General features: G+C 37.0%; 1 protein-coding gene and 1 long non-coding RNA gene across 4 annotated transcripts in view; one reads left to right on the top strand and one right to left on the bottom strand.

Moving 5' to 3' along the window:
* The first annotated feature begins 6,598 nt into the window (after positions 1-6,598).
* LOC107584112 (uncharacterized) lies at positions 6,599-8,387 on the top strand. Its single transcript, XR_001609107.1, has 4 exons — positions 6,599-6,733; positions 6,846-6,887; positions 7,295-7,436; positions 8,142-8,387. It is a non-coding gene; the product is annotated as an uncharacterized lncRNA (long non-coding RNA).
* Positions 8,388-12,798: 4,411 nt separating this feature from the next.
* Positions 12,799-27,807, bottom strand: part of LOC107584111 (MKL/myocardin-like protein 2) — a 36,592-nt gene continuing 21,583 nt past the window's right edge. For 2 of the 3 annotated variants that reach the window (XM_016270553.1, XM_016270555.1), the window contains exons 11-16: positions 26,749-27,537; positions 26,540-26,659; positions 21,578-21,745; positions 21,378-21,494; positions 14,312-14,372; positions 12,801-13,996 (exon numbers count right to left, since the gene is read on the bottom strand). In XM_016270553.1, the coding sequence (XP_016126039.1) occupies positions 13,503-13,996; positions 14,312-14,372; positions 21,378-21,494; positions 21,578-21,745; positions 26,540-26,659; positions 26,749-27,537 (1,749 nt within the window). In that variant the 3' untranslated portion in view covers positions 12,801-13,502. Of the gene's footprint in view, positions 13,997-14,311; positions 14,373-21,377; positions 21,495-21,577; positions 21,746-26,539; positions 26,660-26,748; positions 27,538-27,807 lie in introns of all 3 variants that reach the window. The other variant, XM_016270554.1, reaches the window with a different exon arrangement.

Raw genomic sequence — 27,807 nt, 5'->3', positions numbered from 1 at the left:
TTGCAGCAGTGCTGTCCGACTCTCATGTATCAGGCCTTTCATTCCCCTCTCGTTACTCATGGCTCAACTCCAGCTGCTTCCTCTCAAACAGGAAGTGCCTCTCAATGTTTCACAGACATGCTTAATGAGCAACAACGGACACATGTTTGGAAACTCGTCCCTCAGCTTAAATATAATGAAATATAAGAAAAGTACTTTATTTCAGCTAGCTGCCAAAGCAATACTTTCCATTTTCATTTTAGTTGAAGTACTAAAGTAACTAAAACTAAAAACTTAAAATTATTACTATAATATTACTAAAACTTAAAGAACAAACTAACAAAAATGACAAAAACTCAGAACAAAATTATGAAAGCTTTAACTAAAATTAAAATGAAAAGTGAAAATAAATATCTAATTCAAAATATTAACAAAAACTATAGTACATCAATGGTAATAAAATAACACTGTTAGACACATTTCTCTAAACTAGGATATTCTAGTTAATCTGGCAACACCATTAACAGCCACTAAAGTAGACCTTAATTGTATATGAATTTCATTTATTTTGAATCTTCTTCAAGGTCAAATTTGCACATTCAAATTTGCTAAATCAATGACATCCGTGGTCCAGAACAGCTCCTCACACTACAGTGTCCACTCTGTTACTGTGAAAGTCTGACCTCTAGAGGTGACCGACAGCAAAGGATCATGGAAGTGTTTTAGCCAACCTCCTTTTGAATCTAAAGAAGTGTGTTCTAATAAAGATGAATTCAAATATAAAAATGAAACAATAAAAAAATAAATGTTTAGCCTAAAAATAAATAATGCCATGGTGCTGATGATTTTACTTGCTGTTCCGTATCAATTAAAAAAGCTTTTAAACCCAACTCAGACATACATAAAAATATAAGGAAGTGGTATTTATCTCTGAGCATCTTAATATTCCATTCTGAAACAAGCACTAAACATGTCCTACACACACACACACACACACATACCAGTGTACAGTCAGAACGTCATCCCTTACTGCAAATTTGATTATGAAAATGTATTCAAACCAAGATGGAAATCGTATCTTGGCTTGTTTAGTTCCCACAAACAGAAACGGTGAAAGATGATGGTGGCGGTGAATATGATCTGAAGGACTGGGTGGCATTTACTGTGAAGCTTTCTAAGTTTTTTATCATTATTCTTTTTATTCTTATGTTTTTTTGATTGACATTCAGACTCATGGAAGAAGGCATAAGAGATTATGGGGGAGTATTCAAAGACTACTAAATTCTCCATCTTAAGGAGAACTGCTAAGCAAGGACTGCTAAAGGAATTTTAAAAAATTGAGTAAACTGGTCACCCCTTACTGCAAATTTGATTATGAAAATGTATTCAAACCAAGATGGAAATCGTATCTTGGCTTGTTTAGTTCCCACAAACAGAAACGGTGAAAGATGATGGTGGCGGTGAATATGATCTGAAGGACTGGGTGGCATTTACTGTGAAGCTTTCTAAGTTTTTTATCATTATTCTTTTTATTCTTATGTTTTTTTGATTGACATTCAGACTCATGGAAGAAGGCATAAGAGATTATGGGGGACTATTCAAAGACTACTAAATTCTCCATCTTAAGGAGAACTGCTAAGCAAGGACTGCTAAAGGAATTTTAAAAAATTGAGTAAACTGATCATTCTTTCAACTGATAATTCTTCAAAACTGTCATCATTTCCAGTACTGGAGCTGGACTCCGACTCGCCGAACAAACAGCATCCTAGTGCCTATAGGTAATGTGATGTACCCATCATTTATAGATTAAACAGTGTTTGTTAATGGACAATGTTTTTTCTATCATTTAAATGGGCTTTATGTCCATCATAAATGGTGCCTGAAACACTGAAAACTGAACAAGTAATACACACAAATGTACAATGCAATGATGCACAGAAATGACCAAACATTCTTAAACACTTTCATTCTTTTCATGCTTTTGGGTTGCTTGAAAATCTGGCACGTGTTTTCTTTAGGCAAATTCAAGATCATGCATTTATATTATTTAGTTAACAGAACGTGGGAATAATTTGTGTTTGAAATTTCATTACAACTTTTTCTAACTTCTTCAAAGTATTTAAATGTGAAACATTGTTTAAATGTCAAATATTGTATCTGACATTAATGGCAAGCACTGAGGTCAGTAGAATGTCAGTAGTTAAAAAATTACAACATTGTCCACAAGATCTTTTTGTTACTGTAAATTCCAAAGAAATAGTGGAGTTTGCCCATTTGGTTATGTTTGCAATGACTAGCAAGCTTGGATTATGTGCACACTTCAGAATTAAAATATTACCTATATCAACAGTGCCAAAGAGAAATTCAATGGAAATTGGATTAAAGAAACTCACATGATATTTGTTTGGCAAAAGCTAATTTCCTTAAAGAAAATAACCAAGTATCACTAGATTCCAAATCTTTGTCTGCTTAGTCAGATGTATGTGCGCAGTCAGCGATATATTCAAGTGAACTATTACTATCACCCCTGAGTAATAGAAAAATCGACATTACCGGTCAAATGTTTAGACACACCTATAGGTTCTTTATTATTTTCGACATTTTAGAATAATAGTAACGTAATAATGAAAACTAAGACAAAACAATTATGCATTGCTCAAAAAATGCAAGTATATATATATATATATATATATATATATATATATGTATTCTTTAAAATCTTCAGTCACCTTCATGAGAGTTTTAAAGGACTTCACATGCATGTTCAGCACATGTTGGCTGCTTTTATTCACTCTCTGGTCCTAATTATAAAATTGTAGTTTTGTAAAGAATTTCTTACACAGGCACAATTTGTATTTATCTAAAAACAAATTTCAAGCACTTAAGCAGAATCCTTAAGATCAAACGGTTTTTAAGATAAAAAGTTCAGTTAAGTGTGTCTACATGTGTGACTGTTTTCTGGATTTCCGGATTTCTGCATTAATTACTCATAAAATGTGGTCTGATCTAACTATAACTCAGTTATAGACAGGCACAATCTGACTAAACTAACAACACACATTATGTGATCATTCACAGTGCAGGGTGTTGAAAGTAAGTGAACCAAAAGTAACCTCCAAAAGCTAATTCGAGTCAATTTACAGAAATGAGATTCAAAGTGTGGGTCGCATAGGTGACCTGCCCATTAAATCTCTAAGAACACAATGGACAATCCTGAAAGAGGTGAGAGGACAACAGCAAAGGACCTCCAGAAAACTCTACAAACTGCTGACGTCTTTCTGCATGTGTCTACTATCAGAAAGCACTGCAAAAAAAATACTAAAACAGGTCCACCTGGATTTTTCACAATGCTTTTGGGAAAATGTTTTGTGGACAAAATGCACAACACTGTTTAGAGCAAACCAACTCCAAAACCTCATCCCAAATATGAAGAATGGTTAGGATAGAAGGATCATTGTGGATTAACACTGCCTTGCTGCTTCAGGGCCAGCCTGCCAGGACACTTTCCAATCATCAAAGGACGAATGAATACAAAAGTCTATGAAGATATTTTACAAAAAAAATGTTCATGACTGACTTTAGGTCATTGGGTGTTACAAAAAGAGTCAAGACAATGGCCTTAGTTCTGACCATACATCAGTTTAGATGCTGTGGCATAACCTAAAGAGGGCTGTGCTACAACCAATGTTGTTAAGATGAAACATATTTGCGAGGGATGGTTCAAAATTGGTCAACAGTCTTATAAGCAGCCACAGAAAAAAAATATGTTTTGCTGCTACAAGTGAAGTTAGTGATTCAATGTTTCACTTACTTTCTCCACCCTACATTGTGATTATTTACTGAATAATAAGCAAAGTGCATTTTTTAAAAATGAGTTTAGTCAGATAGTGTTTGTCTATAATAGTGGCTTAAATTAAGATCAGACCACATTTTATGGGTAAGCAATGCAGACTGCTGCGCGTGAAGAACTGTAGGGCTTTTCAGTTTTAAAGTGCGGTCACATTTACTATTGCTGCGAAATTTCATTAATTTCATTTCAATAGTTCTCCATGCAGATTTCGCTCATGTGAAAGTTGGTCACGCGAATTCGATGCTGTTTGTCTGAAAGTGACTTCCGCTACACTATTGACAGTGGACAACGGGCCATTTTTGCTGGCGAAATTTCGCGAATGTGACCGCACATTTATTTACATGGCCAACAAAAGGTAGGCTATATGCTTACATATAAGGTTGTAAAATCAATGTAATTTGTTCTATAGGGCAATGTACTATGACAATGTACTATAGTACGACCCCAGTGCTGCCACAGGGCTCTGAACAGGATGAAGATACCACAGACCTGTGGAACATCCTCTTCAGACGACAACAGCTGCTAAACCGTCTTCAGTTCCTACAGGAGATCCAAAAGAAGAACAACAGAATAGAAGGTAATGGAATAACACTCATACACCAATATAACGGCAATGCTATTGCTAAAGAAATGACTCTAATTAAATAATAACAATAAAAGTTACATTGATTGAAACATTACTGTGGCCAGCTGGTTGCATAAAGTGCTTGAACTAGTCTTAAAACTAGTCTAGTACTTTTGTCTTTTTAGGACTGGTTGTAATAATGGGTTACAAAAACATAGATTAGACTAATTTAAATCCCAAAAATACGTATTACACATTAGCAATTGCAAATTGGTCAGACTAGATGTTAAGAATTATGCAGTTGGCCCCTGGAAATAATGTTAGACTCAGACTGCTCTATGGACTTCAGAGTAGGAGCAACAACATTTGGTTATTTCACTGTGCAATAAAACAGGCAAAACAATGTAATGCAATTACTCTTTCTAGGACCTGCCTACTTTACCAGGAAATGAGCATTCAAATTGCAATGACTCCACTCTTGACTGTAATTCATCTGCATGCTTATATTTGACTAGTTAGTACAAACAATAATTTGGTTGCTTTACATTTTCTTTTTTTCTTTTTAGGATACCTTGCAAATGAAGAGGGCCCTACAGAACTGGACAGAATAGAGGAGGAGTTGAAGTTACTGGAGCAAAAAGAGAAGGATCTTATTCAGAAAAAAAAATGTTTGACAACACAGACAACAGACAAAGGCATGTGTCTACATTATAAATTAGACAAATTTAAAAAACGCACACACATGCATATACACACACACACAAAACAGAAAGGCACAAACAAGCTTGAGCAAAATGTAAAATAGATTTTTTTTTCAGATTTTAAATACTTCTCAGTTCAGTACTTCTTTTACTAAATAGTGAATACATGAACAATACATGAGTACATTAGTAAGTATTTATAGTCAATTACATTTCTAAGGAAAAAATCATACATTTTACAATTTCATTTAGATTTCATTCAAATCTACAATTACATTTAGATAAAAAAAATGTTTTTGATTTACTGGTCATGATGTAAATCTGTTCTCAAAACACATCCCATGATTTTTACATATCATATACATATTAAGAACATATTAGATTTGAATTCATTTGTTTTAATTATAAATAAAACATTTATTTGATTTTATTAAAGATATTAAAATGAATTAAATTCAAAAATAAAATAAAAAATGGTCAATTATAATTTACTGTAATTAAAAGTGTCTCTTGATTTCAAAAAAGCTGAACTTAATTACCACTTTATTTCTTTAAGTAGGGGTGCATGGGGCACAAACTAACACAGGGTTATTTGTAACACACATGGTTTAAATATTTCCACACATTCTAGCGTAACAAAATTTACAGTATTTACTGTTATATCAACACCATACAGAAAAAAAATTGTACCAAAAAAAATCTTTTGAAGATACCGATAACATTTAAGCATTAGTAAATTTATGACTTGAGTAAATTTTTCATCTCAGTTTTTGGTGTTAATTTAAAATGAGACAAATCTGCTTAAACCTTAAACCTTCTAACCTTAAATCGCATAAACACATTGCATTACACCAAATACACAACATAATGTTCTTTTTAGCAACATCATATGACCCCTTTAAGAAATGTAAAGCATTTTGGCTCGTTTATTATTTCTCGTGTTCTGTGAAAGCTGTGTGTGAAGGGACGGGAGGGTTGTGATTTTCTAAATGTCTGAAAGTCTTTCTTCATCTGTTTGCTCACATTGTTTTGAACTATGCTGTATAGCTGTGCATTGCGATCAGGGCCGTCCCAAGCATGGGGCCCTGGTTACAATGTGTTCACTGTCAAACTCCAAAATTACATTCTTTTTCATTAAAAAAAAAAAAACATTATTTTATTAGAAAAAATTTTAAGCTGTCTGTTACAACGTGCCCCACCTATGGGGCATGTTGTCACATTTCACTTCCATTCTTTTGGGGTAAATAAATAAAAAAACATACACTACTTATGAAGCAAAACCACATATTTGTACTTAACAAGTGTGAAATTAATGTGGAAAAATTATACGTTAATTATATTATACTATAATATTATACTCTGAACCCCATGTGGATTTACACAAACTGAGAAAGTCAAAAAGCGTAAGGTTGTGCACCGCTCAATCCTACACAAAATCATATTTTTTGTGATACTGTGGTTTTTCTGGAACATTCTCAGTCATAAGTGTGCAAATGAAACATTAATTATCCTGTATTATATTGTATGATATACTTTCTGTGACAGATCCAATTCAAGCTCCAATCCAAGGGCTCTACATTCTCCCCGTTTCTGCAGAAACTATTTCTCCTATCACTGCTCTGCAAGAGGAAAACACAGGTGAAATAATATAGATAGCCTGCAAACGTAACATTAATTATCTTGTATAATATACTCTTCATATCAAATGGAAAAGCTCAAATCCAAAGATTTCTTCATATTTCATTTACAGAGACAATTTCTCCTACCATTGCTCTGCAAGAGGACAACTCAGGTAAAATAACAGTTTGTTACATACAGTGGGGCAAAAAAGTATTTAGTCAGCCACCAATTGTGCAAGTTCTCCCACTTAAAAAGATGAGAGAGGCCTGTAATTTTCATCATAGGTATACCTCAACTATGAGAGACAAAATGAGAAAAAAAATCCAGAAAATCACATTGTAGGATTTTTAAAGAATTAATTGGTAAAGTCCTCGGTAAAATAAGTATTTGGTCACCTACAAACAAGATTTCTGGCTCTCACAGACCTGTAACTTCTTATTTAAGAGGCTCCTCTGTCCTCCCACATCTTTACAACTTGACAAGTTGGGCAAAAACCATGGACAAATGTCCAGGTTAGATTGCCATAGAACTGATATATGATGAATGAATAAACAAAATGAATGTGTTTCGCCTTCCCAGAGACAGTAGTAAGCTTGGACGATGTCACCATGTCCCCTGCAAAAGTAAAATGCCCTTCTTGCCAGAAGATTGTCAGCACTGAGATCTACTATAAACTGGGCAGCAATGCCTTTCTCTTTTGCTGTCTCTTATCTGTGGTAGGGTAAGTATTCTATAGTGAATAATCAATAAGCACACAAGCAAATGAGCTGTTGTTCCAAATATTGCAAGTAATCACAGCCATGCTGATATTCAGACCAACAGCACAATTGCAAGTGTAATATTGCTTTAATACAAAGTTGTAACAATAAGTTAACAAAGTAAACAAGAAGTTAACAATTTACATTTTAACCAGAGTATTGCTGAAAACATACAGTTTGACGAAACCTAATTACACATTGTGCATCTATCAGCAACACATTCCAGAATAATGTTATAATACAAATCGAGTGCATGATTCAACGACTCACTCGTAAAGATAGGGATGGTTTTCTCAAAAACAAATATTTTGTAATCATTTACACACCCTCATGTCGTTCCAAATCTGTAATCTGAGTTTCTTGTGTGGAACACAAATAAAAATATTTTGAAGAATGTGGGTATCCAAACAGTTTTGGGGACAGTTGGCTTAAATTAACAAAAAAAAAAACGGACACATTTCGCACTAAAGAAAGTCACGCAAGCTTAGAAAATTTTGGGCTAACTATACCTTTTATTTGTTGCTAAATGCATCAGTGCTTTGAACAAAACGCTCCATTAATACACTCGGCTAATCAGATTCAAGAACCAGAACTGTTGTATTATTGGTCAGGTGTACATGTTGCATTGAGTTTACATTTACATTGTCCTTCTGTTGTTTCTGGGACAGGTGCCTGGCCGGATGTTGCCTGGTCCCCTTTTGTATGAATCGCTTCAAAGATGTCATCCACAGGTGTCCATCCTGCCACAAAGATATATGTTCAGTAAATAGAATTTGAAGCAAAGAGTAATAAAGTTATTGATCTGCAATAACATGACTGTGAAAACCTCCAGAAGAGCTTAAAGCTGAGCACAGGGGTCAGGCCTGGAATTTTGTCTCTGTGCTGGGGAAGTCCACATGTAGGCTTTGAAATGTGGCGAATGTTATAATACAAATCGAGTGAATGATTCAACGACTCGCTCGTAAAGATAGGGATGGTTTTCTCAAAAACCATCCACATGTACATTTGGATTTTTGTACATCCACATGTACAAAGGAATTAAACTATAGTCAAGTTAAGCAAATAATAATTGACTAAGAGTAAGAGGATCTAATGTGCTACATTAATATTGTGCAAGTGGCCACTAGTCCAGCAGTGTATCAGCCATTTCCAATAGGCCTTTAGGGTGATAGAAACATAGTCACTAGTGGTTGTAGAAGTAAACAAACCATGTACCACTGGCTCATTTTGAGTCAGACATGACCAAATCAGTGGTTTAGGCTCGCTCTGACCAGTCTGCATCACAGCTGTAAACTCCTGCATTTGGATCAGTTGAATTCACAAATGACTCATTCAGTGTGAACCGATTTAAACGGTTCATTGAAAAGAATTCATTCATCAACTGAACATCACTATCACATCTTGAAGTGGGTCTCTATTTCTTCGTTTCACTATTTCTAAAATGTAGTGCAGTACATGTACGTTTCTCCAAAATGGAGGAATAGTACTTATAGTAGGCTTACTCTATTACATATATACAACTATGAGTACTATTTTTCATATATATTATATGTAGTAAAAAAATAATAATTTGCTGCAGTCATGACCAATGTGGACAGTAACAATGATTTGGATAACAATCCAAGCTGTTGAAACAAAAGATGTTTATCAATGCAACATCTTATTTAACAGTATAATAAACCAATATCCAAATTGATATGACCAAGTTTGAGTGACATTTGTGATTCTATGAATACTAGTTTGCATTCATGTAATAGTCATGTAAATGAGCCGGGAGAACTGTTTATAGGAAGAATACTGTATCAAATGTCACCATGAAAACAATGGATTGTTTTTGTATATGAATCTTTCTATTATATATGGAATGTTACCATTTGAAAATATGTATAATATTAAATATTCAGAGTATAAAAACAAGTTTCAGCTCTCTTATGACAAAAATAAACAAACAGACAAGTTTTGCATGTCATTCCTCTGGTATATTTAAGAGACTCTAAAACATCCTCTACAACAGTATTTTCACAATACATTAATTTTCACTGATATGTGATGGCGTATATATAATCATATCTTCACAACTATTCACAAAATAGAGCTCATGGATGCTCCAAACGTGTAAAAATATGTATTACATCCATTAAAATATATACACAATGTGCAAAACATATGGCATACAAATGATGATTGATCTCCTGCTTTGGAGCATGTTCAAAGGCTAAGTATCGCCCAGTGTCATCACCATTGATACATAATATACATCAATATTGGATAAAGAGCATGACATCTAGATGAGTCCAGCAGACGATGTTGAAAACAAGGAGCTAGGAATCCTAAATCTAGAATAGGCGCCAGAATAGGCGCCCATGCAAATAGATGATGTAAAACTGAAGTGATGCTCTGATACCTGATCTCCTGCATATACTGTATACAATACAGCACTGTATATAAAATGCAAGTTATTGCTTTACTCTCCAACAGAGAATGGGACTTGCATATCGACTCAATGCAAATTCAATGCAGATTAACATTTTTCTCCAACGGAAAAATCCTCAACCACCTACAATACCATTCAAAAATGTGGGGTATTTTTTTATTTTTTTGAAAATCTATTATTCTCACCAAGGCTGCATTTATTCAAGCAAACATACACTACCACAGTGGTCCCACGTTATATTAAGTGGTCCTAATACCTGTGTACTTACAGAGTAACTAGATGTGTACGTAGTATGTAACCACAGTGTTAAGTACACATTGGTACATAGTATCTAGAGCGGTAATATTTCTGTAACTACACACATGTAACAACCCTCCGAATGGTTTGTATAAGTACAAAAGTGTAACAGGACATATATAACTACATTTTGTAACCACAATATGTATAAGAGTAATTGGAACAATTTGATCCAGGGGTGGAAATGGATAGGTTTAGGGATATGTAAAGTGGGAGGAGTTGGATCTCAAGTTGGTGGAGTTGGTGCACCACTGTAATACCAGTGTACTTACATGGTAACTCCTCAGGAACTGTCCACTTAATATAAAGTGTAACATTCTGGACACCAACCACAATTTATATGTAAAGCCTAACTTACTGGCCGCTGCGGTGTAACATCAGAGTAATTACATGGTAAATCCACAGGAATTGTTTACTTAATATAAAGTGTAACACTTTCTTTACCAAAAAGTGCTGTTAGTCCTGTTACACATTTGTACTTTCATTTCCAAAAAGTGTTGTTACCAATGTTAGCAAAGGTAACAATACAGGCTGCATTATAACAGCAGTCAGTAATGCCAAAAACTGCTCTGAACAGTCAGACACATGCATTATTCCTTACTGGACTAAATTTGTCCCCAAAGCTACACATAGCAGTGATAGATTCTACTAGTTAAAACTAGTAATTGGCATTTTTCTTTCCTGGAGAGGCCAGAATTTGAACAGTATGCAGAGCGAACAGTACAATGCCTTAAACAGAGCCGATGAGCAAAGTTAATCATTGGACTTGTGAGCGGACGAGACACACGTAACACTGACGCACAAAAAGCTGATAAAGGTTCTCTTTAATAAAAGCTCATCTGTAAAGGTGCTTTGACGCTGTGTGGTTGATCTAACTGTGACGAGCAGTTCATCACTGCAGCAGGAAAGTGCTGTACATCTTGTACAAATAATGTATGTCCCTTTGGATCAAACAAAAATCTGAAAGACTTGAGTTCAAAGCCAGTGGTCAGTGGTTATTGCCTCGCTGAATGGAAAGGTGTCCCGTCAGAGCAGAATATATAAATATATATTATTCACGAGGTGGTTGACAACATTAAATCATGAAAAAAAGCACAGAAAGGGCTAAACAGAAGGAAAAGCAACAAAAGGATGTTTCTCTGAAAGACATCACATCAATTTGATTATTCACATGCTGCCAAGATATTTGCAAATATATATATATGTTGTTCATTTACACAGATATTTCATTTGTATGGTCTGTAGCAATTTCAAACATAAATGCAGGAAAACAGACAGAGACACTCAGCCATACGAACACATGCACTCGCACGCAAACATTTAGTATAGGAACCTGACAAAACAGGCCTGTTAAAAAATGTCAGAACAACGAAAGCAGACAAATCTGGATTCATTTGTTCTCTGATTCCCTCAACAAACGAATTATTAAGCTGCCAGTGACATTTAACATGCAGTAAAGTCATCAGTTACCACTTCAACTGTCCAGTTTGCTTCTGAAACCACAGGGAGTTTTGCATTTTCAAAATGTAATTTACTGAAGGAATAAACGGTACAAAGATGCCCTGTGTTCATACGTAATATATAGTACTGTTTGAGATCACTGTATTTAGAGGCAGCTGTAACTTCTGGTGGCTTCATTTACATAATCTTGTTCTAAAAGCAGCATCTCTGACAGAGCTTTTTTCCATGGCATTAAAATTATGCAAATAAGAACTTAAAATATAGCAACCACTGTGCGAACCGAACTGAGAAAAATGTGGGGGAAAAACTGGAACTTCCTTACAGTATGATGCAGTCAAACACAACATTCTACTGAAGTGACGAACAATCACACACAGACACTGATTCACAATTCACATACACACAGACAAGGGGTCGGACGTCCAATGAGTCAGACAAAATTGTTTTTCTTTTTGCTTTTCTTTTTTTTATACAAATATTTGTTCTCATAGATTATTTACATAAAATTTCATAGATTCATTTGAGACCATTTCACAATGGTATAGTTGAACTGATCGCCTGTTGGGATGTTTTTGGCTGAAATTGAGAGCTGATTGATGACAAATGAACTGAGACAAATTTTCCACGTGTCCAGGATTTAAAAAATGTACATGTCTGCAATTCTCAGATGCAAATCAAACCAAATGCTCTTTGCAACCTCATCTAAGATCAGCCGTTTACGTTTACAAGAAATTTGCAGTTGCAGCCACTTCCTAAAACATCAATCAATTCCTCTGGTCAAGGAGTCAAACAATATCATAAAAAGGCAGATTTGCTAAAAAGTTGATAAGTGATATGCTAATTAGATCTTCTCCATCAAACTATACTACCATTTAAAAGTTTAGAGTCGGTAAGGTTATTATTAGTAGTCTTTTATGCTCACTAGGCATTATGTACATTTAGGTAATCAAAAAAAATATATAGTAAAAAGTAAAATTGTGAAACATTTCTGCAATATAAAATAACTGTTTTCTATTTTAAAATGCAATTTATTCCCAAGCTGAATTTTCAGCCGCCATTACTCCAGTCTTCAGTGTCACATGATTCTTCAGAAATGTGCTGCTTAATATTTTATGGAAATTTAGATTTTTTTTCTTCATATTATTAATATTTTAGGATGAATAGAAACATATAAACATCGTTTGTAACATTATATGTGTCACTTTTGATCAAATAATTAGATCTTTGCTAAATAACACTCAATTTCTGTTATAAAAAATCTTACTGACCCCAAAATTTTGAATGGTAGTGTATTTGCCACTGAATCTTGCAGACACCAGGCTGTAGTCAGTGCTGAAAAAGGGAATTCTGGGAAACATGACTTGACTGCCAGGTTGAGTCTGACATTCTCATCCTCCACACAGACACTCATGATCACGGACAGAAGCGCTAATGCTCAAGGCTCAATTTTCAATTTTGCAAACAAAGTGAACTCTACTGTGATGCCACATCATTTGGAACCGACAGCTTACCCTTCTTTAAAACTAGCTGTGAGGATATTTATAGCCTGACTGCAACCAATCTGATGTCAATGGCACATGAATAAAAAACCCAAAATAGCAATACAGCAGAATTCAATCTGCAGCTCCCTCTCAGAATGGCACAGCAAAGAGAGCCCTAGCCAGCATTACCCACAAGGCTCTTGTGTCTTTTCTGATCAAAAGGTGAATGAGAACAGATGGTGATTAGAACCAGCATAAGTGAAGTCTAGTCACATAAAGCTGCCAGACGCGAACCACCACCACACAGACGATCCCTACTTCCCCCACAGACAGACGGCTTGTTGAAGTGATTCCTGTCAGTCCCAGTGCAGCTGCAGATCATGAGCATCCAGGAATTCAGAGGTGATGCCCAATGGATTGAGTCCGCCGATGGGCCCAGGCATAGTGATGTCCAGCCACTCCATGTTGTCCAGGCCAGTGTCTTGGAGACTAAAGGACAGGGCGGAGGAGGAAGGTGCAGGCGGGACGGTGAAACCCAGCTCTGAAGTGTCCATTGGGGAGTTTGGCTGCTCCAGTATCTGGCTTTGAAGCTCCTCCAGCAGGCCCAAAGTCCTCTGCTCCGGCTCTATGTCCCCAACCAGCGTGCCCTCTAGCAGAGCCTCCAACTGGTTGTCGGAGACCAGGGAGGCCAGGCTGGGCATGGGCTCCACCATGAGCGTCGGCGGGGGTGCCATCTGCACCTGGGCGGGTGGACGGGACAGGGCGGTGCTGATAGGCAGGGTGGTGATGCTGACCGTGACAGGCATCATCTTAGGCACAGATGGGTCCTGTTGACTAAAGGGAGTGATCTCTGCAGAAAATAACAGGGGGTGGCACAAGAAATTAAAAAGTTAACATTTTAGTTTAAAAAAAGTTAAATAGATTACTGACGGTAAACTTTTGAACGGTAGTGTATTTGCCACTGAATTTAGCAGATGCCAGGCTGTTACCGCAGGCAGCACTGGAAAAGGGGATTCTGGGAAATGTAGCAAGGATGAGCCTGACATTCTCAGCCTCCACACAGACACTCATGATTATCAAGTGTGAAAATAAACATCTGTATTTTAATTTATAGTTTGAGTTGACAAATGAACTATTGTAGTGTGCAACAAAATGACAAACTCACCTCCACTTTCTATTAAAATGTCAAAGAGATCATCCATCTGTTGACTCGTTGCTGTGGGAATCTACAAACAGACAAAAAATTTAAATTACTTTTCAGTACAAGGACAGCACTGAAGAAAAGGCAAATGAGAAGAAGCAATAATTAGTCAACTAAACTAACTAAAATTACTACAGTCATCACAGCATTTAACAATGGACAAGGACTACCTCTGGTTAACTGCAAACAAAGAGACAGTTCTCATGAAATAAAAAGTATTTATATAGCACCTTTAAAAAAATCGTTTACCGAATTCTTTGGAGAAAACAAAAAATGTCATACAATAAAATAGTGATATTGTATACTGAATTTTTTGTGACAGGTGTCGGAGTGCATTTATTGTATATTGAAATATTGATATTGAACTATCAAGTATTTCATTTTTCTTTTTCATGGGGGAATTGGAGATAATACTATGAGACCAGTATAGATATTTTTGTCTGTTTTTATCTGATAAGTATGTACTATGTAAGTATGTAATAACTTAACGGCCTTTTCCGTTGAGAGTACGCAGTGCGCAACTTGGCAGCCGCTTCTCTTCGGCCTTTGCTTTCTCTTTGTCTGTTTTTGTCGTGAAATCGTTTGGTTCGTCTACTTTTTGTTTTTTGTAAACATTTCCATCTTCACTTATCGATCTCCGGACTGGATTTATTATCAAACTTTTGAACTGTCCTCTTTTGGATGTTAACTTTGCCACACGCCTTACACTCCAGCGAGCCCTCTCCCCGGAACGATGGTGTGTTTGTACCGCTTGACAGTGTCGGTGGAGTGAGTCTCCACTTTCCACTTTCTCATCACTTTTACATTTTTCTCAAATAAATCTGGTTTGGCCGTGAGACTGATGGCCTCTTGTGTTTTTTTGCTATCCTTGCTGTTTTTCATTCAAATGGAGTTTTTTTTACACACCTGCGCAGTTGCGTCGTTTGACCTTGTGACGAGTGGGGGCGGGGCCGAGAGCTGATTGAATTTTCTTGTAATTTTTACATTCCAAAACCTGTTGTTAAATCCTTGATTGATTATTGTGCATGGAAGTTGGTTGATCCTCTGTCATTTTCTGCTGCACTCAGTGATTCCCCCCTCTCTGACTGCTGCAGTCTTTCCAGTGCTGAAGACATTCTTAATGTCTATGATAAAAGTATTTCTATTATTTTGAATCATTTTGCTCCCTTAAATTCTAGACAGGACCCTTCCTCGCACACTTCTCCTTGGTTCAACACTGAGCTTAGGGCAATGAAAACCAAGGGCCACTGGCTGGAAAGGCTTTATAAGAAAACTGGCCTTATTGTTCACTCCTGAACAACACATTAAGCAGTACAGGAACGCTCTTAATGCGGCTCGATCATCTTATTTCTCTACTTTTATTAATAAGTCCAAAAACAGGCCTAGAACATTATTTACTACGATTAAAATAAGAAAACTGGCCTTATTGTTCACTCCTTGATATACAGTATACTGAACACATTAAGCAGTACAGGAATGCTCATAATGCAGCTTGATCATCTTATTTCTCTACTTTCATTAATAAGTCCAAAAACAGGCCTAGAACATTATTTACTACGATTAAAAAGTTAACTCAGCCTCCCGCACAGTCTCTAGAGGGCTCTGATCAAATGTGTGATGCTTTCCTGAACTTTTTTCAGAGTAAAACATCTCATACCTGTCTACACCCTACCTCAGTTCCCACTACTGAACTTCTCTCATTATGCCATGCTCATAGCTTCTCTAGTTTTGACTCTATTGTCCCCACAGTGGTTGATGAGATAATCAGGCTGTCTAATTCCTCTACTAGTCTTCTTGATCCTGCACCTACCTCTTTAATGAAGAATTGCTTGCCTGCTTTGTCACTACCCATCACTCACTTCATTAATATGTCAATGTCATCTGGAACTGTACCATCAAAGCTTAAGATTGCTGCTGTCACTCCAGTTATTAAAATGCATGGTCTTCCCCAAGTAGCTTTTTCGAACTTATCTTTTCTCTCTTAGATACTAGCCTCCCAGTTACAGGCCTTCTTAACAGCACACACCCTCTATGAGCCCTTACAGTCTGGCTTTCGTCCATTACACAGTACTGAAACAGCCCTGGTTAAGGTTTTTAACGATCTTCTCTTAGCTTCTGATTCTGGTGCTCTCAGCACTCTCCTTCTGTTAGACCTCAGCTCTGCTTTTGACCCTGTTTGTCATGAGATACTCCTCTCACGGCTTTCTGCAATTGGAAGTACTGGCACATCCCTTGAATGGTTTTCCTCCTATTTGACCGGGAGGCAACAATTTGTTATATACCAGAAACACAAACCATCTACCAAATCCATTAGTTCTGGTGTACCTCAAGGTTCTGTTTTGGGCCCTCTCCTCTTTACCATTTACAGAATATGCTACCAATTGGACAAATAATCAAACGCTATGGGTTTAACTTCCACTGTTACGCAGATGATATCCAAATTTATTTTAACACACCTTCCACCTCAGTGTTTCCTCTGCCTGCATTAACAAATTGCATCAAGGAACTCAAGCTTTGGCTGGAGGCAAATTACCTTAAATTGTAAAATTGATTGGTTCTAAAGCTGTTGTATCTAAGCTTTCTGGTCAACTGATGGATCTGGATGGTGATCTGATTATGCCCTCCACTTAAGTTTCCAATCTTGGTGTTCTCATTGATTCCACTCTTTCATTCAATGATCACATTGGTAAAGTAGTAAAGACAGCTTTTTTCCACCCAAGTAATATCTCTCGTATTCGATCCTCTCTCAGTCATCAGGATGCTGAAACTGTTACACATGCCTTCGTCACATCTCAACTAGATTACTGTAATTCACTTCTTTATGGCCTGTCAGCTAATAATATCAAACGACTACAATATGTTAAAAACTTTGCAACTCACTTGATTACTCACACAAGAACGAGCGATCACATTACCCCCATCCTTCACCTTCATTGTCTTCCGGTTTCCTTGCGCATAAACTACAAGATACTACTTCTCACTTATAAAGCTCTCCATAACCTTGGTCCTACATATTTATCTGACTTACTCCTGCCCGCTCCTTACAATCTTCTAGTGAGGGATTGTTAGCCACCCCTAAGTTTCATCTGGTGACTATGGGAGCTAGGGCTTTAAGGGTTGTGTCTCCCAGATTGTGGAATGCTCTTCCCCAAAACATCCATCAAGCATTCTCCCTTATCTCCTTCAAAAACCTCTTAAAAAATTTTTTTTCTCTGAGTATTACTCTTCAGTTTTCAGTCTGTAATTTGTACCCTGTTATGGACGTTTATCTACATTCTCTCTGTATCTCTAATCTAACTTTGTAAGTGGTCTCTGTATATTACTCTCAGCTCTTGGTATGTGTTCTGTCTTCTGGTATTGATGTTTATTTGTTTCTGTTCCTTAAACCTGACTTGTAAAGTGACCTTGAGTGTTGGAAAGGCGCTATATAAATATAAATTATTATTATTATAAAATTTCAGTCATCATATGGCATCAGAGGATTTGGAATATAGGGTCAGTCCATCTTAAGTGGTCTATTTTTGTTTCCTAATTTTTTGAGTTGTTACCTTTATGTACTAGAACTGCAAAACACTGAGACCAAAAATAAAACCTTTTTTTATTATTAGTTTAACTCAAGCAGCCATCTCTGTGGTCTAGATAAGTTTATATCCGGTTCCAGAGATAAACCAACAGGAAAATGAGTGGTATTTTTAAAAAATTATTCTGTGGTATTTTTAAGCAAATTCTCACCTCCACAGACACAAACACACACACACACACACATACACAAAAGATAAGTCTCAAACTTGAATTGTTCTGCATGCACATTATACTTACAGTGCCCCTTGAAAGTTTGTGAACTCTTTAGAATTTTCTATATTTCTGCATAAATATGACACAAAACATAGAGAACAAAGAGAACCCAAACAAACAAGGGAGACAAAAATATGTTCTTTGTCATTTATTTAATCAGGAAAATGATACAATATTACATATCTGTGAGTGGCAAAAGTATGTGAATCTCTAGGATTAGCTGTTAATTTGAAGGTGAAATTAGAGTCCATCTGTTCAGAGGTGTTTTTAATCAGTGAGATGACTATCAGGTGTCAGTGTGTACCCTGTTTTATTTAAAGAACAGGGATCTATCAAAGTTTGATCATGTTTGTGGAAGTGTGTCATGGCACAAACAAATGAGATCTCTGAGGACCTCAGAATAAGAGTTGGTGTTGCTCATCAGGCTAGAAAAGGTTACAAAAACATCTCTAAAGAGCTTGGACTCCACCAATCCACAGTCAGACAGATTGTGTACAAATGGAGGAAAATCAAGACCACTGTTACCCTCCCCAGGAGTGGTCCACCAACAAAGAACACTCTAAAAGCAAGACGTGTAAAAGTCCACTAGGTTTCAAAGGACTACAGGCTAACTTCTAAGCAACTAAAGGCCTTTCTCACATTGGCTAATGTTAATGTTTATGAGCCCATCATCAGGAGAACACTGAACAAACATGGTGTCCATGGCAGAGTCGCAAGAAGAAAGTCACTGCTCTCCAAAAAGAACATTGCTGCTCATCTGCAGTTTGCTAAAGATCATGTGGACAAGCCAGTGGAATACTGGAGAAATGTTTTGTGGATGGATGAGACCAAAATAGAACATTTTGGTTTAAATAAGCAGCGTTATGTTTGGAGAAAGAAAACACCTGGTACAGGACTGCTTTGAACGGGAGCGGGCGGTCTAACAATATCCCGTTCCCGACGTCCATTTAGAACAGCATATCTGCGCTTTATTCTTATTGACCACCGGTACACAGCTTGCGCTCAGGACTGATATGCACACGCTGCACGCATGCTTTAAACGTCACGCGTTTTATTTGCGTGGTCTGTGCGCAGCATGTGCATAACGATGCTCAGAGCAGGCTGTACCTGTGATAAATATACGGCCCTCAGACAGAACAGGCAGGTTGTCCATGAGTGACAGAGCATAATAAGGATGGAGCAAAGTGTGGATGCGCTGTCTTTGAAGGACGTTCAACTCGGTTTTGTTTATATTTTGCTTAGCCTATAATTTTAAATTAAAGATGTCGTATTTATTTATTTTTCTCTGCAACACTTTTCCTACTGTTAACAGAAAAATGTCAAACGAATTTTGTATTTTGACAAGATGAATAAAAATAGCTAATAGGCTATTTTTGTACAACCTACATTTGTATTTTTTCCCTCTCTGCAGCACCTTTTCCCTATTGTGTTGTCAATGTTAAACAAATTGTATCCTGACAAGTCGAATAAAAATAAGAAATACAATTTTTGTAAAACATTTTTATTTTCTCTGACACTTTTTTTCCAACTGTGTTGCATAACATATTAAACTAATTTTGTGTCTTAAGATAATTCATATAAATTCAAGTCAAAGTCAATAAATTCAAGACTCTTGACAAGATTAATAAAATAACATACAATTTTGTGCAGACTACACATTTATTTGCCAGCCTATCTCTTTCTTTCAGTAGCGGAAATTTAAATGTGAGATTCTGGAAACGAGATCTAACTTTAGTGGGAACGGTCGGGTCGGGAAGAAAATTATTCTAAGCGGACAGCGGGTGAACAAAGAGTGAATATATAGCAGGAGTGGGTGGGTGTGGAATATAACCTTGCGGGAGTGGGCAGGTCAAGTGGGTCATGAAGCAAGACAACGACCCCAAGCACACTAGTTGTTCTACCAAAGAATGGTTAAAGAAGAACAAAGTTAATGTTTTGGAATGACTGAGTAATATTCCGGACCTTAATCCAATTGAAATTTTGTGGAAGGACCTGAAGCAAGCAGTTCACAGGAGGAAACCCACCAACATCACAGAGTTGAAGTGGTTCTGTACTGTGGAATGGGCTAAAATTCCTACAAGCCGTTGTGCAGGACTGATCAGCAGTTACAATAAACGTTACTTGCAGTTATTGCTGCAAAACGGGGTCACACCAGATACTGAAAGCAAAGATTCATATACTTTTGCCACTCACAAATATTTAACACCGGATCATTTTTCTCAATAAATAAATGAAATAGTATATATTTTTGTTTCCTTTGTTTGATTTCAGGATTTGTGTGAAAATCTAATTATGTTTTGGGTCATATTTATGCAGAAATATAGAAAATTCTAAAGGGTTCACAAACTTTCAAGCAGCACTGCACATCGGTACCCCCTGAAGAAGGTTTAGGACTGAAAATCAAACCCTTTTCTATTGTAAACTGACCTTAAAAGTGGAACTTCGAGCAAAATTCGAAGTCTAAGGAACAAGAATATGCTAAATGTTTTGAAACAATATAGAGGTAATCACTAAAAACAAAAATTTAACCCTTTGACATGTAGGATCACACCATTTTGATTAGTCCATCCAGCACATTGTGATAAACTGCTAAATTCAAATATGCTTTGGCGCTCTGACTATCAGAAACTTGCTTGGCGCTTGTCATATTATCATAACTGTTCAGTGTTTTCAACCATGTTTATTTTAGGTTTGACATTAAAATACACACAAGTACTAAAAAAACCTTAAACATAATTAACTGTAATTTGCTGTAATTTGACACATTTGAATTATATCATTGTGTAGGTAACTAAAGTTTATTCTTCTCCCAGTTCACCGGCCACTTACTTTCATTTCTTTCAAGAGAACTGGATGAATTTACCTTTTGTAAATCTGTCAGACTCTGATTCTACCCGTTGCAATCTAAATTAATGACTTAGTTGGAATATTTTAAGCATATTGTGTGAACGGGTTAAAAATGGTCAAGCAACCACTTGAGATGGACTGACCTATTGTGCTCGAGTCACATGGAATACTGCACATAATTGGTGCATTTTTTTCTGTTTTGGAGATTGGTAGTATAGATCACCATCCCCATTCCATGTATGAAAAACAGAGGCTCGTTGCTTAAGATCTAATTTTGTGTTTCTAATTTTTGGATGAGGTAAAAATTGACAACTGCTGAAACAACCCACTATTCAACCCAGAATTTGTACGAGCATGCATAGATATATAGGAAACAAAAAGTCATCACCTCTGAGACGGCGGCATTCTGTAGGCTGCGGGTCTGTTTGACGGCCTCCTCATAGCGGGGTGGTTCTCTGTTCTTGTGCGTATGGTTGAAAACTGGGGACTGCTGGATGAAGGATGTCTGGGGATAAAAAACTCAATGAGCACTCAACTCAAAACAGAACTCAACACTAAAAGCCTCTCAATAAATGTAGGATGTTATACTTTGTTTAGTGGCCCATTGATAAGGGTTGTTGGGACGGGGGAAGTCTGACGTGAGATCCTGCTATCTGGGGAGCTGCTGAGGAAGCACTGAGGTATCTCCAGGCCTACTGGGTTCTCATTGGTACCGTGCTGGAAACCTGACCTCTTGGTGGTGCCCAAAGGCAGGGCCTGTGTGAAGAGTAAACCAATAGGCCATGAGCATCCAGAAACACCCACTAGCATCATAGAGAGCATTTGTGTTTGTATTATGATCTTTCTGCTTGGTATGAGAACAAGTCTTTTCAGGTCACGCTGGCAAGTGTCCACCAGGCACGGCCGTCGATGAAAATGTTATCAGCTCATCACAATCAATGAGCTCTAGTTACACAAGTCATCCAGGACTCAGGCCAGGCTCGTTCACTATGCCAAAGTAATGGTCATCTAGCTGGGAAACCTTAGCATGGTGCCCTGCTGCCAGGACAGGCCAATTACAGTAGAGTGAAAGCCTAGAAAGAAATGAGACCAGCAGCTACCATCCATCTCATTGATGAATGTCTCTACTGGACAGACAAAACTAGATGCTCCCAGATTATGTTCACTTGTTCTGACTGCTCCTGCTGGCACTGATCCTGTTCTTACTCAGATTCCACAGTCATTCAATACTCCGTAACATAAAATAAAAGCTCTGTAGTGTGGATAAAAGTGATATGCCTGTCTGACGTTTGGTTATGTTGAGAACAACATCAATGACAACTTTGTCTGCTAAATTTTTTATAGTAATCAGTAATACAAAATTGTTTGATTTATCTACATTTCAGATATATTTTATGCTGAACATACTCATTTTGAACATATATCTATAGAAGACCATTTCCACCACTGAATAAAAAAAAAAAAAAAGGTAATGCACCCTTTTCACAAGAATGTGATGACGCGTTATTTGTATTTAAAAAAAAATGTATGTACATTTATAACACTATTCTTTGTATTATAATACCTTTGCATCAAATTACAAAAAAAAAACCTAGTTTACGCTAATGCATGGGTGTTTCTAATGCAGTGTCTATGGGAGGGATGGTAAATTTGACATGGTTCTCTCTTCTGACTGCCGTTATCAGTCTCTCTCAATTTTTTTCCTTTTATTGAAAGTCATGAAAACACTATCATAGAGTTTTTCTTTTGCTATTTGAGCAAATGGGGGTGCAAAAAATATATTTGTGGTACTCTCTCATTCACTGCTCTTCAAGTTAACCCAACTATGATGGCTTCCGCTGCTGAGAAACACAGAAATGTGAAAAAGGTCCATTGCGACTTATCTCACTATACTGAATTTTTCGTAGCAATTGTAGCGAATCAGCTCATGGGAAATATGAATAATTAACCATAACTAGTTATGATTAATTATGAATATTTTAGATCCGCTGTAGATATTTAGCTGACCTCTCAGGGTCAACTGTCTTGTCAATTCTAAGAACGTTAATTTCCTGGTTAAGGGAAATAACTTTCTTACTGTACAATTCTACAAAAGCTTGTAGCGTAAATCTGCATGATTAGTGACTCCGGTTATGAGCAAACAATGAACACGTCAAGTGTGATACAAGTAAGGTTTTATTAACTACATAAACACTTAAACTAGTCCAACATACTACATAAACACAGTTTAGATCTCGCTATTCGGACTTTTTTCCTCAGAATTGCGATATGAAATTTTCTCAGAATTGCATGACAAACTCGCAATTGCTAGTTATATACAGAATAGTGGGATATAAACTCGCAACCGCGAGAAATTCAAAATTCTGACTTTTTTTCTCACAATTGCGAGTTATAAAGTCCAGTTCTGAGGGGAAAAAAGACTGATGTTCTCAGAATTGCGAGTTTATATCTCACAATTCTGACTGAACTCGCAATTGCAATTAAGAGAAAAAAAGTCACAATTGTGAGATACAAACTCGCAATTGTGAGAAAAAAAGTTTATCTCGCAATTTTGATTTTGTCTCAGAATTGCGACTTTATTTCCTAGAACTGCAATTCTGAGTTTTTCTTGCAATTGCAAGTTCATATCACGTAATTCTGAGAAAAAAAGTCAGAACTGAGAGTTTATATCACAATTCTAAGTTTATTTCTCAGAACTGCGAGGTTATATCTTGCCATTTTGACGTTATACCTCACAATCCTGAGAAAAAAGTCAGAACTGCAAGATGTAAACTCACAATTGTGGGAAAAAGCCAGAACTGTGAGATAAAAAAAAGTCGCAATTACTTTTTTTTTTTAAGTGGCCAAAACGGGCATATACAGGTGCATCTTAATAAATTAGAATGTCGTGGAAAAGTTAATTTATTTCAGTAATTCAACTCAAATTGTGAAACTCGTGATGATTTTGGCTCACATTTAACAAAAACCCACCAATTCACTATCTTAACAAATTAGAATATGGTGACATGCCAATCAGCTAATCAACTCAAAACACCTGCAAAGGTTTCCTGAGCCTTCAAAATGGTCTCTCAGTTTGGTTCACTAGGCTACACAATCATGGGGAAGACTGCTGATCTGACAGGTGTCCAGAAGACAATCACTGACATTCTTTACAAGGAGGGTAAGCCACAAACATTCATTGCCAAAGAAGCTGACTGTATATCAGCTCAATTACACAGAGTAAAGAAAGCAGGTCCAATAACATAATATTATGTTCATATGGCGCTCCATAATTAACTTCTTACATATACAATGTGTGCTTGTATTTTTTTTATAATATCTGTCTTATTTTAAAGTGTTAGTTCACCCAGAAATTATGTGAGTGTATATAAGTGTTTTACTCACCCTCAAAGCATCCTAGATGTATATGACTTTCTTCTTTCAGACGAATTCAATCGTAGTTATATTAAAAATTGTCTTGGCCCCTCTCCAAGCCTTACAATGGGGGTAAGCGGGTGCTTTTTGTCAACAGTCCAGAAGACGTGAAATAAAGAGCGTGCATCTGTAATAAAACATGCCTCACATGGCTCCGGGGGGTGAATAAAGGCCTCCTGTACCGAATCCATGCATATTTGTACGATAAATATCCATATTTCAAACGTAATAAACACTTTTTTCTCACTTCTGCTGATTGTCGTACGTGAAAGCCGTTCCGGCGGATGACATAGGATGTCAGCGTTGCATGATTAGTGACGAATGCGGAGAGAGAACAGAACAAAATGCCTGTCACGAATTAGAAGCACAAAACGAGGATTTGTAAAGAAAAATATTGGAGGATTTCGATATATAAGCCAAGAGGAGACTGGTTTTCCTTTGCTAAAGTAAGGAAACTTTTCTTCCTTTGGTCCTGTAAACAAACTCGTGAGACTATCATATCTCAGAGGCGTGTGCACGATACGTCCTACGTCATCCGCCGGAACGGCTTGCAAGTATGACAGTCAGCGGAAGTGAGAAAAAAGTGTTTATTAAGTTTGAAATATGTATATGTTTCTTACAAAAACGCATGGATTCGCAATAGGAGGCCTTTATTCACCCCCCAGAGCCACGTGAGGCACGTTTTATTGCGGATACACGCACTTTATTTCACGTCTTCTGGACTGTTGACAAAAAGCACCCACTTACCCCCATTGAAAGGCTTGGAGGAGCCAGGATAATTTTTAATATAACTCCAATAGACCCTTTTAGGGCTGACGTCACATTTACGTCACCGCACTAGCTGGAGGCAAAACAAAGGGGAAACTGGAGGCGGCCAATTCAAACCAGTGCAGATTCCGTTACATAAGGAGCTTAAAATATCATCTTATTGTGATGTTGGGTCCCAGAATCGATGTAGTAGAAGCTCCAATTTTACATTTTAAAGCATACCTGCTGCCACCTCCAGACAAAAAAACAGACGACAGCTGTGGTTAAATGCGATAAAACGAGCGGACTGGACAGAAATGATCGTCAAAAATGCTCGTTTGTAGCGCACACTTCTTGTCAGAAAAGGTTAAATAAAGTATTGTCTTTTGTTGTTATGTATTTTTTATTTCTAGAAAATTTCAAGAAAATATTCACATCTTAATTTAAATGTACTGTATGTAAAGTAATGGTATGTAATGTCACTGTAAACTTACATACTTTACAGGAGGTATATACTTTAAAATAACTATTTGTATCATTACATGACACATACATCTTCAAATAATATATCCATCACATTGATTGAATGTTTAACTTTTTTTGTATTTTGGCCCAGTTCACTCTAATGCAGCTGTAAAAAATAGTTGCCTGCTGAAATTGAAATATATATGCATCTTCATGACTAGACAGACACAGGTGAGTTTCTCTTTATTATAATGTTACACGTTAGGTTTCTCTATAGATGTGAATCACTCAACTAGAGGAAATCCTGTCAGATCAACCATGCTTTGAGCTAGAGTGTAGGGTCGGCCAATTTGGTTTCGTCCGTTAAAGTTAACCTTTTTAAATAACAGTCGCGATCCTGGACAGCGAGTGACTTTACATATGCAGGTAAAATCGGATTTTCTCCAGTCATTGTTAAAAAACAAAACAAAAACAAGCTAACAAACTTCATAGCTAGCGTTAGTGAAGCAGTCAGGGGAATCTTTCTTCCTCCACCTAAGCTCCGCCCACAGAAAAACGTCACAATGTTTACTAACAGAAAAAGGGTCTATTGGATTTGTCTGAAAGAAAAAAAATAATTCAGGGTGAATACATCACAGGCTAATTTTTAATTTTTGGGTGAACTAACCCTTTAATATATTTTAAAATGTAACTTATTCCTAAGATGGCAAAGCTAAATTTTCAGAAGCCATTTCTCCAGTCTTCAGTGTCACATGATCCTTCAGAAATCATTCTAACATGCTGATTTGGTGTTGAAGGACCAATTCTTAGTATTATCAATACATTATTAAATATTATATAAAACATATAAATTATATTACATAATATTTATGCTATTATTATATAGTATACGGCAACATATTTGTATTTGGTTATAAGACTGACCTGAACTATGTGGTTGTGACTGAGCAGCTGTTGTGATGTAGGACTCTCTGCTTTGGTGGGCTGTATTTGGGGGGTCTGAATTATACCTGGCACTGATGGAGAGGCAGTCTGCAAAACTGGCTACAAAAAGGAAAATCAAGATTAAATTGAATTATTGACAAGTATTTACTGCACCTAACACGTATAAATATACACAAGTTTTGTGTTACCTGTAGTTTGACATTAGTGTTGGGCAGCTGGATGGTAGTGGTATTATTTGCCAGGGGCACTGGAAGAAGGATCTGAGTGCTCCCATGCGGAGTGGTTAGAAGAGTCTGGGGCTGTCCTATGACCTGTGGGAATCCTTGGTGGCTGATAATGAACTGACGGAGAGGAGTAGCTGTCACCTGGTTAGGATGGGCCTCCTCAAGCTTCAATAGCGTTGACGTAGTGTGTGGACTCAGTGTGCAGTTAGGAGGGACAGTGTTTTCTGTTTTGACAGACGCCAACATAGTGGCTGGACTGGAAGTGTATTTATTTTCTGCAGGTGGAACAACCTGTCCACTCCTTTTTTCCACCTCTAGCTGCATCTTCAGTTCTTCCACCAGCTTCTGCTCCTGCTTCAGTTTACGCAGCAGTTCCTCAATCTGTCGCTCCTTTTCGTGCAGTCTCCGGTCCTGTTCCTCAGGAACAGGAGCTGCCGTTACTAAACTGGGGTTTTGGCCCTCTGCCTGTCCCTCCATGGATGCGTCCTCTTTGCTGTGAAGCTCTGAAGAACCAGGAGACACAGGTGGAGTGGAGCTCCGATTTTCAGAGGGCTGTTGGATGGGGGATAGGGTTGTAGTGGTCCTGGACACCTCCATAGGTGTGCTGCAGGGCTGCATGTTAGGTCCTGTGAAGATGTTGGGTGCAGTCCAGGCATTGTTTTCTTGAAAAGGCTTAAGCCGTTCAATTAGGTCTGTTTTTGTTCCAGACACTGGAAGACCACGTAACTTTAACTCCATTTTCAGCTCTGCCACCTGCCAAAATAAACCCATTACTAGTGAAATTATAAACTCTATAAATATTAGCTCCATAGAGAAAATAAAGTGATTTCTGGGCTACCACATATATCACCATAAAAATAGCTACAAATCATCTGGATTCTACAACATTTAATAATTAAGATGCATATTTACTGGAGACAAACCGTCTGAACCAAATTTTACATAATGGAAAAGTCATATTAATTTATTTATATTTAGTATACACAACCGTATTAAAGTTTGGAATTGGAAATTAATACTTTT

Source organism: Sinocyclocheilus grahami, unplaced genomic scaffold (assembly GCF_001515645.1).
Source record: "Sinocyclocheilus grahami isolate Dianchi unplaced genomic scaffold, SAMN03320097.WGS_v1.1 scaffold57.1, whole genome shotgun sequence".
Classification (NCBI taxonomy): Eukaryota; Metazoa; Chordata; class Actinopteri; order Cypriniformes; family Cyprinidae; genus Sinocyclocheilus; species Sinocyclocheilus grahami.
Note: the sequence above shows the minus strand (reverse complement) of the source record. Positions and strands in the feature narration are given on the sequence as shown.